A 16,174-nucleotide genomic window follows, 5' to 3' on the forward strand; every position below is an offset into this window, starting at 1 on the left:
CTAATTGATTTATTGATATCTGCCTGAAGAGGGAAGTTGCCCTGCAGCCTAAGAGGAATAACTGAAATTGATTAATGGAATATGTTTAGAAACTCACTCAACCGGTTCGTAGAATGTCTTTATTTATACAGGAGTATCTGAATAAATTGTGTCCACTTCTTGAAGATGATTTTCTGTTTGTTCAAGTGCCCTTATCAGTTATTCAATAAAAATGGTAGTTGTCTCAGTTCAAGTTCAAGTCCTGGGTCAATCCCACTCACTCTCTATTACTTCACTTTCCTATAAAATAAACCCAAAAATATAAAATGACAAAAAATTGTGGTTTTCCCAGCATTTCACCTCATCACACAATTCAATGTCAACACAATTCTCTCCCAAAGCACTGTGGGAATCTCCTCCCAGAAGATGCAAATTGCAATTGGTGTGTGAATTGGAGCAAGTTGCAGTGCGACAAAACACTATAATCAGTGATACACTGGATGTGGTGAGACACGACAAATCCCCGACAGAAAACTGCTGCTGCGTTCTATGTATGACATAAATTTCAAATGATTTTCAATGGTCGCTTTGTCGCGTCCAATGTAGACAGACTTTAGCTGTTGCGGCGTGGCATGACAATTGTCCAGTGTAGACACCGTGTTAGACACAGAAAGAAAAACTTCCCTGAAGATTTAACACTTAAACATAAACAAAGCAATATGATTTAGCAAAGTATAGTGACACAGCATATACAATGCCCGTCCAAAAAAAAAGTCACATACTCCAGTATTTTGTTGGACTGCCTTTAGCTTTGATTATGGCACGCATTCACTGTGGCATCATTTCGATCAGCTTCTGCAATGTCACAACATTTATTCCCATCCAGAGTTGCATTAATTTTTTGCCAGGATCTTGTATTGATGATGGGAAAGTTGGAGATTCTCATTGGGGTAAAGGTCTGACTCTGGACTCTGGTGGCCAATCCATGTGTGAAAATGATGTTGCATGCTCACTGAGCCACTCTTTCACAATTTGAGCCCGATGAATCCTGGCATTGTCATCTTGGAATATGCCCATGCCATCAGGGAAGAAAAAAATAATTGATGGAATAACCTGGTCATTCAGTATATTCAGGTAGTCAGCTGACCTCATTCTTTGGGCACATAACATAATCATCCATGCGGTAATTATCCAATGGGAGGATCTTAAATATTTGCTTAGTTAAATCCAGGTGGTGACTTTTTTTTTTTTGGCCGGGCAGTGTATATCAAGAATCAAAACAGACTTACACTAAGCGGATGATGGAGACATAGGGGATGGATCGCCTATAGGCAATACTCAACCTTCATTTTCAATGTCACTGAAGAAACAGAGGGGGTATTATTGCTGAGTTAATGGCTCTGCTGACCCTCAAACAACATTCAAACTTGCTTGAAACAATCACTGGTAATCACTGAAAAGTTTTAGGGGTTGAAGAGCAACTCCTACAGTGACTTTAGAATTCTCTTTGCTTGGGTTTCATGAATAAGTCTAAATGTTGGGGAACTGCAAGCTCTTGACAATGCATGAAGCACACCAAGAACAAATCCTACAAGACTTGAACATGAGATGTGCATCAGCAGACAGAGTCCAAAGATCTTCTAAACTTCATTTCTTATGCCTCAGGGGTCATGATCCTCAAAGAGAGAGCATTATGGAATGACTATGGCCCGTGTGACTTGAATAAACACAGTGGTTACATCTCAGCATGTGGCATGGACATGATTTTTGCTTCCTACAGTTTCTTCTGGTTGCCTTCTGCTATGGTGAAATGGTTCTGTTCATCCATTCTCTCAGTCTCTGATGTGGGTCACTCTCAGAAATTAAGTGAATTTGTTCTCTCCATTATGTTCACTAACACATCATCCTAGATGGCATGCTAAGATTTGCCATCAGGCTACAACTGAATGCCACATGGCAACGCAGGCTCTCCATTCACATGACATATGGTACCAAACCTCTTCCGCTGTGATATCAACAACTGACATATGCTGACATATGCTCCATCTTATGGCCTTAAAACATGCATTAACCTCTCGTTACATTTAAACCAAACCTGTAGATAAGCAGCACCTTCTCTTCACTTATCTTTGATTTATTGTAGTTTTCAAATAGTGTAATGATGACAATGGGTTGCTCAAATGAATAGGACTGAAGGCACTGGGTTGTGTCTAAAGTGTTTTGACAGTCAGGCAAAACACTTTTTTGTGTGTGTGTCTGATGGGCAGAGTGAGTGAGTGTTCTCCTTGAATATGAGGTCAGTGTGCTGGCATTGTTCAGACAAACTGCAGCTCTCTTATCAGACTGCATAGCAGGCAATAAAACACCACTGTAAACAACAGAGCTTAATGCAGTTACACTGCACATTCCAACAGAAGCAGGCTTATTAAATCAACGCCATACAGCGTGGTCTCTGCGCTCTGCTTTTCTTGCATCATCTCATTGCATCTTCTCATATGGCATCTTACTCATCTTAATTGACCTTCTCTTTTAATGTTAGTCTAATATTGCTACTTCTTCTCCTCATTTCTTCTCTCCTCTTCTTGCATCATCTCGCAAATTTGCTTCTTGCATCTTTTCTTATCTGATTTTCTCTTCTCATCCAATCTCTTCTCATTTTGCATCCTGCTGTCTTGTCCTGTCTCTTCTGGTCTCCTCTCATCTCTTCTCGCATCTTCTCTTCTTATTTAATTTTGTCTCTTCACCTCTCATCTTGCCTCTTCTACTCTCCTCTAGTTTTGAATATTCCCTTCTGCATGTTATGTCTTGTCATGTCTCTTCTCTTCTGGTCTCATCTCATATTGTCTTTTCTTTTCTCTTCACAACTCTTCTCACAGCTTAGGTTCTCTTCTCATTTAATTTCATCTTTTCATCTCTTCTCATCTTGTCTCTTCTCTTCCGATTGTCTCATCTTTTGTATCTTCTCTCATCTCATTTTTATTAATCTCATCTCATCTCATCTCATCTCATCTCACCTCTTCTGGTTTTGAATGTTCCTTTCTCCACATTCCTTCTTGTTGAGTCCCTTCTCTTCTGGTCTCATCTCAAATTGTCTCTTATTGTCTCATTTCACCTCTTCTCACGTCTTACATTCTCTTCTTATTTCATTTTGTCTCTTCACTTCTCATCTGGCTGCTTCTCTTCTGATTTTGTCTCACTATTATGTCTGTTCTTGTCTCATCTTGTATTCTCTTCTCCTTTTGCATCTTCTGGCATCTTCCCTTCTCATTTCATTTTATATAGTCTCATATAGAGCTAGAGAAAGAACAATTTACAAGAGTGCTGAGACCAGCACATTGGTTCGGGTCCAAACTATTGGTGATGGAGTAGTCAGCAGAGTTCTCCCACCCCTGCACACCCCTTATCCCACATCAGCTCACAGGACAAATGGACACACATACATCACCCTGCTGAGGGTGTCTATAAACAGACGCCGCAGGTAAGATACACTGTGAAAGTCACTCTTACGCAACACTGTAACACCCCAGCTGGGATCTCAGAGTGGCACCTTTCACACTTTTTCACGAGGACCTATAATTAGACCTCATTTTGGCGAAAAAAATTTTAGAGAACTAAACACACATAATCATTTCTCATGGTCTGGCGGACATATCAAGCACAACATATTGACATGAAGACAGCACATGGACGAGTCTTGGCCAATCACAGGTCTGTTTCAGATGGAGCTCGGCCAATCACGTCACTCTGTGCCCTGTGACAGATGACAACACGACTTAGCCCCGCCTACCCCCACAGAACCACCATCTGCCTACTCAGCATCCATATGCACACTGTGACACACCACTGTGAGTCACTTTTCCCCAGATTATTAGTTTTCCCTTGGTGTTTGTGTGTGTGGTTATGGCTGTTTCAGTGTGTGTGTTCCAAGAACATCGACTGCCACATTCCCTTTTAAAAATGACAGCTAGACCTCACCTCCACTCCTAATAATTTCACACACAGGGCAGCTGGTCTCACTGAGAAAATCCACCAACCCACCCACACATACACACAGTATATACAGGGCTGAGCACAAACTCCCACACATCTCCACGCTGACTAAAGGCTAAAGGACTAACACTCTCATTACATTCGCACACACAATCTCTCTCTCTCTCTCTCTCTCTCTCTCTCTATCTCTCTCTCTCTCACACACACACACACACACACACACACACACACACACACACAAACACTCACCTAGCATGTGGGTGTAAGTATGCATTCTCCTTCTGCACACCATGACCTGGTGCTTTCAATGAAAACTCTTTATGTAAGACTTTACCTGCACTGATCACAGAGACCTTGATCGAACGAACAGCTGGTGAAAGCAGCCAAGCCTTGAAAATAACTCTTTGTTACTTGAACACAGACACTGGGCGATTTTCCTCATAATCTCTGAGTTTAGCCTGATCCAGACCAAGACACTCAAAAGAGATATTCTTAGACAAAGAAAAAGAACCTGATTGAGACATGTCAGATAAAAGGCGCACATACTACCACACTACAAGCTCAATAGCAAAGAAACTTTCTTAATCAGTATTTTTGTCTTGTTTTGCAGGTAACATCCGTAAAACAAGATCAATGTTCTTGAGAAGCAAAACTGCACAAGATATTTACATTTTTTAACAAATGTATTTTTATTAATCCATTATCCAAAACAGAAGTCTATTATGCTTACCAAGGCTGCTGATTAAAATATAGTAAAAACTGTAATATTGTGAAATATTATTGCAAATTAATATAACTATTTTCTATTTTAATATATTTTACAATGGAATTTATTCCTGTGATGGCAAAGCTGAATTTTAAGCAGTCATTATTCCAGTCTTCAGTGTCACATAATTTTTCAGAAATCATAATATACTGATTTGATGCTCAAGAAACATTTCTTATTGTTATCAATGTTGAAAACAGTTTAATATTTTTTATGGTAAATGTGATATATTTTTTCAGTATTCTTTGATGTACAGAAAGTGCAACAACATTTATTTGAAATAGAAATCTTTTATAACATTATAAATGTCTTTAGTGTCAATTTTCATCAATTTGTTGTGTCCTTGCTGAATAAAAGCATAAAAAACTCATACATTTGAACAGCAGTTTATCTTTAAGGCTATTTTAGGATATACATTGGAAAACAAGCCAAAAATATATTTACAGTCCAACACTATTGGTCGCTGCAAAAAATGAAATCCTGCCTTTAAATCCAAAGAACCAATCACTTTAATTTGGCAGGCTGCTTTGGAGATGGCTTTTGTTACCCATTCAACAGGCCTGGTACTAGCATGATTACAAATAGCACCGCCAAGATGGCCACAGAATAAACCAACTCCCTTCAGAGGACTTTGACAGAAAGCACACTACTTACATGGTAAACAGAGGTGGAGTCTGGGTTAGGCGTGTTCATGGACTCCTGACGGAGAACCTCCATTTGGAGGGTGGGGAGAAGGGCATAGTGGGTGGGGCTCCCGCTCTTCTCGCTCTTCTTCTTGCCGCGTTTTCCTGTGTCTCTCTTCATGCTGCGCCCTGCTAGTTCGACGGCCTTCTCATCACTTACATACCGCAACATAGAGTTTTCTGAGAGAGTGAGAAAGAACAGTATCTTTAGGTGCCAGTACCTGGTGAATATATGCATATGTCTACAAAACTTTTGTGTTTCATTGAAGAAAGTAAGTCATATGGGTGAATACATGAGGGTGAGTAAATGATGACAGAATTTTCATTTTTAGGTGAACTACCCCTTTAAATGCTTTGCACAACTATCAGTTGTTTAATTGTTTAAATACAACTGTTTGATTAGTACTTAAACTGCAAGGCTACACAACCCCTTATGCAAAGGAAAAGATCATTTTTCCAACAATGTTACCATTTTATATGGTTAATCGGGCATTAGAAATTTTATTTGGCATGTTCAGTAAATCAAAAATACATTTGTACATCCAGCTTTCTCAAACAGTCCGGCCATTTTCCAGGCTGTAGTACTGTGTCAAATCACTGAATAAGCTCTAATCAGTATTCCATCAATCAAGCATCCCAAACCCTTCTCGAAATACTCCAAACCTCAATTGTTCAATCACAATGATTCATTCCCTCAATAGAGGTCTATCATTAGCACTACATAAGCCTGTACACTCTTCCCAAATCAGTTGAATCCAATCAAACTCTATAGGCTTATTCTTGCCTAATGAGCATAACAAGCCGATTGGTCACAGCCATATTAACGAGCCAAACCAACGGGCTCCCAGCAGTCCCGATTTATGCTCATCCTTTAATTTAGGAACCACCGCAGCCATTGTTGGGTTTCCCTTCTCCCACGCCCATGTCCACCGTTGCCCGGCAGCAGCCAATGGGACATGAAACACTCAGGAGAGCTCCTGTCAGAGTTTCCATGGCAACAGCATGCTTCCAGAAGAAGTTCCCTCTTCTTTACGGCTCGGTTTCCCTCACGCTGGAGGAAAAGTTGAAGAGGTGGCAGATTTTAAATTATATGTTCCTCCAGGCAGGGTACACAGCCTTGCAGAGTCACTATAAATTCTTTTTTAATTAATTGTAACTTCTTGAGTGAATGAAACAATAAAAAACACATTAAATTGGACAAGAAGTGGATCGATCTAAAATGTCAGTCTGGATGATCCAACAGTAACAACATACCTTTATGTAGGGCTGCACAATTAAACAAAATATAAAATGAATGGCTTAGTGTGATGAATATAGTGTGATGTGTGAGGGAAGCGCAGCACTGAGTTCATTTACACATGAGCAGCTCATGTTCCTGGGTTTGCAGTGTCTCAGAGTGGTTCGGTTCACAGTAAATGTTGCTCCAAACTGCATCTGCTATGAGTTTGGGTCACTTATGTGAATTTGGGAATGCAACATGCAACAACTACGTTTCCAAACTTGTAATGGGAAGTGCTTATAACTCAGCTGTTGTCAAGAAAAGAGAAGTTTTAAGTGCTCTCTGATGGTTTAACATTTGAAAATTCAAAAATTAAGGCAGCACTAAATAATAATATTGTAATTTTACAGTTATACTGTAAACTAAAATTATTATAATTATTATTATTAAATACTTGATATTTTATTTTTACATTACAATAGTATTACAGTAATATTTGTATTATTAATATTGAATTTTTTTTCATTGTTATTAATTTTTATTTTTTATTTTTACATTACTAATATTATTAATATTGAATTTTTTTTCAATAATAATAATAATGTTACTTAATTAATTTATTTTGTTTGTTTCATATTTTTATTCTGTTATAATAATAATAATAATTATTATTAGTAGTAGTAGTACTAGAATAAAGTCATACTGATATATAATCACAACATTTTTGCACAAACTGTGCAGCCCTATACACAAGTGCAGCAAGTCTGCAGTTTTTTATTATTATTATTATTATTTTTTTTTTTCTTTATTAAATAAAATTTTAAAATCACAATTGCAATTTTTATCCCCCCCAAAAAATACAATTAGATTTTTCCCAATTTCTGCAGCCCTTCTCTTTTATCATTGTTTTTTGAAAAGCAAACCCCAAAACTGAATGTGTGAATTTTCTGAATTTTGAATGGATTGCCAACAATAACTTTGGTAGAACACCCATTCTGACAGTAAAAAAAAAAACTGTCACTCTTACCCGGAATGACAAATTACCAAGATTTCCGAGTTGTGGATGACCTTAATACATCTTTATCCTTTCTGAACCCTCCCTCTACTCTCACATTCTATCACAATCTTCTTCCTACATCACTCTCCTTTGAGTGCCTCTTTCTTTTACCATCTTTCTTACTCTCAGCTAAACACCATCTGGCAGCCTCACCACCAGCATTTTCTCCCCAGCTTTTTTCGGGGAAAAAAGGAACTGCAGAAAGCAAGGGAATATGAGAGATATCAAGGCGCCACACAATGCGGATAGACAGAGCTGCTTAACGGGAACAAATAGCAGCCAGGAGACAGCCAGGTGATCATCCACCCCCACGCTCAAAAACCCATTTACAGACACACAAGTGCCACAAACAAGAGAGAAGAGAGGGGTTTGGGCAACTGCATGTCCTGGAGGAGACCACCGAAAGAAAACAAACACGTTAGCGTGGGAAAGCAGTAAGACATGACGTGAGTGAGTCAAAACAAAAGATGCTGCCCCCTCAGCCTCAATGAAGATGGTGATGAGGACATGATGCAGACTGACTAACCAGCCAAACTTTAACCCTGAGCTCATAATAAAAAAACACAATACATAAAATGTTGATGAAAGAGCTTCATTGACATTATCTGTCTACGTTTTCTGCCACAGTCCAACTATTTCTGTAAAGAGTTCTGGACTGTATTTCTAAAGGTCCCAGCGCACAGTGGCTCGGTGTTGGTGCTCAGAGACTGCCAGTGTTATCCTGCCACTGCATGCAGTGCAGCCACAGGAAGTAATCAGCAATGCCCAGCGCACTTCAGAGCCACCGTGTAGCGAGGAGAATTAGATCCATGGAAAAGAGCTCAGCTAAACTTCACTCCTGAATAAGAGCCATGAGAATGTAATAAAGCAACAGTGAGAAAGAATGAAGAGAAATCCAGGCAGAATGAGAGCAAAAATGAGAAGAAAGATCAACAGATGGTGAACGAAGATGCATTCTGAGAAATCCAGGCAGAATGAGAGCAAAAATGTGAATATTTATAAAATGATTGTGATGGAAGATGTTTACTTAAGTAATAATATAATTTTTTTTTAATATTTATACATTTTTATTTATGCTATTCTATTTTTACTTTGAATAAAACAGACATAAATGTTCCTGTTTATTTTGTGTAATTCATCAGTGTAGATCCTAAAAAGAAAAAAAAAATCTTCAATTTCTAATCTTCCATTAAAATCTAATAGCATTCTCTACCTCTTTTTCTGCTGATGTAACCAAGGCCATGCAGATGGGGAAGCATAATGGCAAAACTGGAAAAAAATAGCTGACCATATTTGTGTCTAAAATGTCAATTACTCTACATTAAACTCTTGACTTTAGAATTGCTGCATAAAAGCATTATCACAATGTTGTAGTATAACAGCATTTTTGCTCATCTGAAACTGATTTAATACCAGTCCACTTTTCACAATTCAATAAAATTCTGATGGTTACAATGAAGAAAGAGATACTGGAATAAAAATTCAAGGGGTTTTAGCAGTTCCCTGCAGGAGGACATGCTATCTAAAACTATTTTAGCATATTATATTATATATATAATATATATAACACCATGTTATAAATTATATTAAATTATATTATTTTATTTATTTTTTTATATGTATTGTTTTTTTTGTTTGATCATTTTAGGTTGAAGTTTTTGTGATTGTTCTATTTTTAAATTGTTATTTTTTTTTTAATATTTTTTTTTAAATTTTATTATTATATATAATGATTTGTTATTAAAAACATATAAATTTTTTAATTAGTTTTTTTTTTATTTTATTTTATTTTATAATAAATTTATTATATTTATTTTTAATTAAAAAATATTTTATAATATTTTATTTACTTTTGCAGATTGAAAAGAAGAACAATGAATAAAAACAAGAGAATAACCATGTGCATTTTACTGTGACTGTCACAAACTCACCTCTCCGACCTTCCCTCTTCATTCTAGCTGGGTCCTCGTAGTCAGGAACCCAGTTATACTCTACAGGCATAGAGATGGGCCTCAGACGACCTGAAAGCACAAACATGCGCATATACACACACATCACTTTCTTTGTGTGTGTGTGTGTGTGTGTGTGTGTGGAGAAAGACAGGGAATATTCTTCACAGATGCCAAGGTAAGTCTGTGCAAGTGTGTGTTTGTGTAAGACAAACTGTCACAGTTAATGTGTCCTCTCGTTTTCTAGGGAAGCAGTGGGCATGGAGTGTGTGAGGTGTTTTGCGCTGGCATTTAACGACTTCAGTTCTCTGGTTCTGGATATAATGCCACACACACACACACACACACACACACACACACACACACACACACACACACACACACACTCACAACAAAGTGCAGCCCAGCTCCCTGGAGTTTAATTACATAAAATCTGAAGCCGACTCCACTATGCAGGAAACTTGTTATAGACATGCTCGCTTTATAAACCTCAAAGAACATTCAATCACACACAGCACTGCAAAACATGTAGCATATTTTACAGAACATATTTAGATTAGCAGAAGCTTCCCATACCAGTTCTTTAGCCAGATCTAAAACCGATTTCTTATTAACTGCTTTTTTAACAACTCAACTTAGTTATGCAACATAATTGGGGTACATCGTGTTTTTTGGTCATTACGCGCTGTTTTATAATCAGCAGATGTTCACTAAAGTTTGGTCTGTGCCTTGAATTACTTGCTAGGTCAATATTCAGTCTCTCAGGCATCTGCTGTAAAAGCTAGCAGAAAATACCGAAAGCAGAAAGGCAGAAACATATTTTCCATGCTAAAAGAGTCAATAACCCTGATGTACCATTTAAGCTTGTACTGAAATGCGCTCACAGATAAAACATTTTGTGCCTGTGTGTGCTTGTGTACCGTAAGTGGGTGTGCTGTCTCGACGGGACGTTGTAGGTCCGTGGTTGGGGTCATACTCATAGCAGTACAGGACAGCCTCCTCTTCCATGAGAGGAAATCGTCGTCTGTACTCTTGATCCAGGAATGAGTTTGGTGATTCTGACCCTTTTGCGATAGGTACCCCAACTTCACCCGGGACAATGCCTTTCTCATCTCTGAAAACACAGCATAACATAACATATTCAGTTCGTACTGAATCTACAATATTTAAAATGTTTTCTATATTAATATATTTTCAAATGTTATTTATTCCTGTGATGGCTAAGCTAAATTGTCAGCAGCCAGTCTTCACTGTCACATGATCCTTCAGAAATCATTCTAATATGCTCATTTGGTGCTCCAGATACTATTTTCTCATTATTATCAATTTTGATGAATAAAAAGTGAAAAACAAAATAAAAAAAATAAAAAAACAGTATTTCTTTGAAACAGAAATCTTTTGTAACAACTTTTACTGTCACTATTTATAAATTGAATGTGTCCTTGAGCAGTAGTGTAGATCAAATATCTCAGAAATTTGTCAGTTATATTTGTTACTATGGCAACAAAGGAAAATTCTATTATGTTTTGTCTAGAAAAAAAATCAACCATTTTACAAGTTAAAAGTTAATTTAGGCATCACAACATTTTGCAGTATGATAAATGTCAACTCGTACTGAGATTTGCTAACATTTACATTTAAGAGCTTCATTAAAATATTATTGTTTTTAAAGATTAACTTTAAGTGAGCAATAGATGTTGGTAATCTAAATGCAAAACTGTACTTAAATTAAATTGAGTACTGTTCGACAAATAGATAAATTAAAACTGCTGATATATGAAAATAATGCTGCTAAAACAGATCATTCAGTAGTGATGTCACAACCATCAGATCATTAACTTATTCCAGCCCACTCATACATATACCTATTCAGTTTTCTGCAATAGTAGGAATTATGCCCATACAGAGACATTAGCCAATTAAAACAGGTATATTCAAATATGTTTTCTTGTATCAAATGTACAGTAGCAAAAGTAGCAGCTTGTTTAATTCAAAGGACGTTGAACAAAATACAACTGTTTTTGATGTAATATTGATTAAGATGACTAAGAATTCAAGTGAATTTCAAGAAACAAAGCAGCTGAAGTATAAAAAAAGCCTTTACTGGATGGGTTTACCTGGGTGTGTACGGCTCGGATGGAGGGGGCGGGATATACAGGTCTTGGAGGGCGGAGCTATCACGCTTGGAGGGTGTGCTGATGGTGCTTGTGGGCGTGGCTGAGCTGCTGGTCGGACTCCTGGGAATGACTGGCTGCTGGGCAGACAAGATCATTGAATTAAAGATCAAAGTTCACATCTACTATGAGCTCAAACTACTGGTAAAACGTCTGAGAGCACAACTAAATATAATAATGGAGCTCTGTTCCAGGACGTGACCGAGGCACTGATATCTGCAGACAGTCACAGGGGCGAGGGTTAGAGATTAATAGGTCCCTGAGCAGCAAGACGGCGGCACATCCCTCTGCAGTGCTGTCTGCAGTAAACGGTGCACTGGGATCTCTGGGTCAGGATGCTTTGACATACTGAGTGGGAGTCTATGGAAACATTTGCAACATCTCCAGAGAACACAATGGTTTCAGAGACTATAGACATGTGATTAGTGTCTCCATTGAGCTGAATGCCTGAAAACAGGGGTAATGACACAGACTGCACAGTTGGATGTACAGACATGACATGCACAAAGAGGCACATGCATATAATCATATAATCATTGAAATGAGCATGTAAGATAACAGCAGCCAAGACAGAGACGTAGACAGATCTGTTTGGGGAAAATGGCTAAAAGTTTAGCCTTGAGTCACAAGTCTAGAACCAAACTTGAATCCTTCACCAAAAGACGATTAAAGCTAATCTGCTCTCTCTGGTGCAGACACAAACAATTTCCGCAACACTTTTAAGGCAGGTTAGTGATGTTAATGCGAATGACTTAAAAAGCCCCGTAAGGACCACAAAGGCAACTCAGATATCCAACAGTCCTCTTATTTACACAAAACAAACTGATTTCTATAGTTTTGTTACAAAGTTTCAGTCAGAAGTAGGACGATTGAATGCAAAGCGACATGTAAGCAGGCAGGTGCATCATGGGAAATGGAATCAAAGTGTCAGTTCCCTATCTAGGATGAGGCCAGGGAGTGGGTGGCAGATAAAAGGGGAAAGTTTTTGGGACAGGGCGATCTGAATCCTACCTGCAGGGCCAGGGGCTTCCATCTCATGTTCTTTAGTAGGGCTGGGGCGGAGGTGAGCGTGCTCTGGGGACGCTTTTTCAGGGTCAATGTCACACCGGCAGGGTCCCCGCGCAGAGAGTTTACCAAGTTTTTCAACTGCCAGCCCACCTACAGCAGCAAATACAGGGTCAACATACACAGACTCGACAAGAACGCCACACAGAGACGTCGACAAGGAACTTTTAGGAAATGCTTACATTCATCTCTCTATATTCTGTGAATAATTAGAGAATATAATGCAACTGTGTATCACACACATACATTTCCTGACACACAGCTCATGTTGATTAAGTTTACTATGTGAAATGAGTGTACACTAATGAGGCTTGATGTTTGCTAATTTTTCACATAATTCCACATTAAAGTCTATGAAAGAACTTGACATTCAATGTAAAAGTCAATATTTGAGCCTTGGGTTCATCATAAATTATGCATAATCATGAATTCTGAAGCATGAAAAATGAACCAAATGCATAGTGTGGAATTTTTTTTTTTTTTAAATAATTCAGGAAAATGTTCAAATGAAAGATAAATAAAAGACATAAACATATAGTCTATTGCTGAAATATTTCTGCTGCTATAAAAATGCTTACTGAGCCGGCAAGTGAAACTAATAGCTGGAGGCAATTGTTTAAATATAACTGTAAAATAATGTGACACTACTGTATAAGCAAACTCTACATTTTTAAAGATGTTTACGTCAGATGAATTATTAAACTGCAATAATTCACTACATTTCACAGTGCTGTGCAGTGTACCACAAGTGATTTTAAGCTGGTTAAGATGTACTGTTAGACGATACAAGGCCACTTAACCATGGTAAAAATCATTGTACATTATCACTGACTCAAGTGGCTTATAATAACAATAACAACATGATAAAACGGGTTAAAAAATTAAAAAATAAAATAGGTCTTTACACATGGAAATATATAGCTGCCATAATATTTTAGGAATGGGCTCATAATATTTGGGGATCTGTGGCATCAAAAAGTTTGAAACTCTGTGATAAAGGATACCCATGTTAAATAATTAATTTAAATATTTATGAATAATCACAACAAACAATTCTTTCAACTGCTAGTTCAGGTTGTTCATGTGCAGTCAATCAGATTTTAGAGCAGAAAAAAAATTTTTTTTTGTTGTAGTTCAGGTTGTTCATGTGCAGTCAATCAGTTTTTTGAGGGGTTAGTTAGCTATATTATATGTTTAGTTTCAGTCTATGAAAAGATTTTTTGAAATTAATGTTCACCCATTCACTTTTACAGTGTCAGTCTTTTGAGTTTTTTTATGATAGTGGGAACTTTTGACTGATTTCCACGATTAAACTGAGCTAATGATACTTTATTTCCCCTAACCTAGCCCTCACAGAAATATTTATGCATTTTTAGACTGTCATTAAGACATAATTTATTATATTTACTAACCACTGTACTGTTGGCTGGTCCCCAAAATGTGGGTGGTTTGAGGTTTTACTATTCTTTATTATCCTTGTTGGGACACTTAGTACCCACAACGTGGGCAAAATGCAACCCACACACACAGATTACACTGTCCTTCACAGACAGAAACAACTACAATACACAACTACAAATACACACACACACACTGAGATGGGCTGGATAGTCAGACCTGATCCTATAGCAAATGGGGACTAATCACAGAGGTTACATATAGAGCAGCTCCCACAATGCACCATTCTTTAACGCCTGCTGATGTTGTTCCTGAGCATGTACCGCTCATTGTTACGGTACTTGTTTGTTTGTGTGTTTTTCGCTACGAGCCGAATTCGTATCGCTTATCACACATTAGAGCCACTTTTATCCAGTTATGAAGGCGACAACAATCTAATTATGTGAGGATTAATGAGGCCTTAGTGCTGCTGATTTTTCATCACAAAACAAGCTCAGCATCCCTCACCACGGCGACAAGATGACTTAAGACAAGCAAGAAAAACTGATGTAGAAGTTGAATTTTCATGCCTTGAGGTAAAACTGAATAATAAAAAAAAAAACATTTAAATCTGAACAACAACATCAGAAGACATTGTGATCAGCGATGATGACGAGGGAACACTTAGCTTTCTGCTTTTGCTTTAACTTCATAAAACATGCCACCACTTGAGAATAAAATTAAAATATTCAAAAAATTATTCAGCACCTTATGCACATCAAACACTAAGGAAGTAATTTCAAACAGAATAGATTTCAGAAGCTAAACTCCATGCGCAATTACTTGTACACAGACGTACACAGAAAAGGCTCTTTATCAATTATTTGAAGGGAACTCCACAGGGTAAGATCACTGGAGTACCTATTGATGCACTCCATATGCACACAAAAAATCACTCAAATACAACCTTCCTTAAAAACACACTCCACTGCCCTTCATTACATTTAAAGCCTCTCATGCCCTTTAAACACTCTCCAGTCTCACTCAGAAATGCAGTTTAAAGCATAACACATTAAACCAGCACTCTGAATTTTGCCAAATTGGAATATAGCTGCCTTAGTCATAAAAATGAGCTAAAAATACATCTAGCAATATGTTTTAAACATCTTGGTGCTTTAACAAGGACACATTAAAGTTCTTAAATTCAAATGCACCTCATTTTCAGTTTCCATGATTCCATACACAAACAGGCAGGAGAGGGGCAACTGCTGTTGAATGCCAAGTGAGACTTACATATATAAATATAAAACTGATGGATGGATGATAAAATAGAAGAATATATGAGCCAAATGGATTGAGTGACTAAGAGAGACTGACACTCACCACTGTCTGATGGTTCACCTGGATGACCTCATCACCCGCGTGGATCTTTTTACAGCGATCTGCTGGAGACTAAGAAAGAGACGGAAAAAAGGAGAAATATAAAAAGACAATAATAGAGGGGAAAATAGAAGTCAAATGACAAAGCAGTTGAAGTATTTAATTTACATTCAAATCTAAGAATTTGGTAGATGCTTTTATCCAAACCAATTTACATTGCATTCTAGCCCAAATTCTCTTTTTGTTCTGCATGTATTTGAATAAAAACACAGTAATATTGCTAAGTTTTATTACAATTTTAACATAACTGTTTTCTATTTCAATATATTTTAAAATGTGGTTTATTCTTGTGGTTACAAAGCAAATTTTCAGCATTATAACTCCAGGCTAAAAACATTTGTGCACTTAATATTTTTGTGGAAACCATGATACTGTCACCATCATGGGCTTTTTTTTGTTTATTTGTTGTCTTTCCTCTTGTTTCCCTGTTTTGACCTACAGTAGTTTCTGTCTTCCTTTGATTAGTTCATTCAGT

The 16,174-nt window shown here is 37.4% G+C and overlaps 1 protein-coding gene across 13 annotated transcripts in view; it reads right to left on the bottom strand.

Annotated features, from left to right (window-relative positions):
* LOC109104264 (connector enhancer of kinase suppressor of ras 2-like) overlaps positions 1 to 16,174 on the bottom strand; it is an 81,385-nt gene that overhangs the window by 27,029 nt on the left and 38,182 nt on the right. For 5 of the 13 annotated variants that reach the window (XM_042714460.1, XM_042714459.1, XM_042714450.1 and 2 more), the window contains exons 8-13: positions 15,643 to 15,711; positions 12,829 to 12,975; positions 11,761 to 11,897; positions 10,564 to 10,757; positions 9,626 to 9,715; positions 5,390 to 5,598 (exon numbers count right to left, since the gene is read on the bottom strand). In XM_042714460.1, coding sequence (XP_042570394.1) covers positions 5,390 to 5,598; positions 9,626 to 9,715; positions 10,564 to 10,757; positions 11,761 to 11,897; positions 12,829 to 12,975; positions 15,643 to 15,711 — 846 coding nt within the window. The remainder of the gene's footprint in view (positions 1 to 5,389; positions 5,599 to 9,625; positions 9,716 to 10,563; positions 10,758 to 11,760; positions 11,898 to 12,828; positions 12,976 to 15,642; positions 15,712 to 16,174) is intronic. The other 8 variants (XM_042714454.1, XM_042714451.1, XM_042714453.1 and 5 more) reach the window with 3 other exon arrangements.

This window comes from Cyprinus carpio, chromosome A24 (genome assembly GCF_018340385.1).
Source record: "Cyprinus carpio isolate SPL01 chromosome A24, ASM1834038v1, whole genome shotgun sequence".
NCBI lineage: Eukaryota > Metazoa > Chordata > Actinopteri > Cypriniformes > Cyprinidae > Cyprinus > Cyprinus carpio.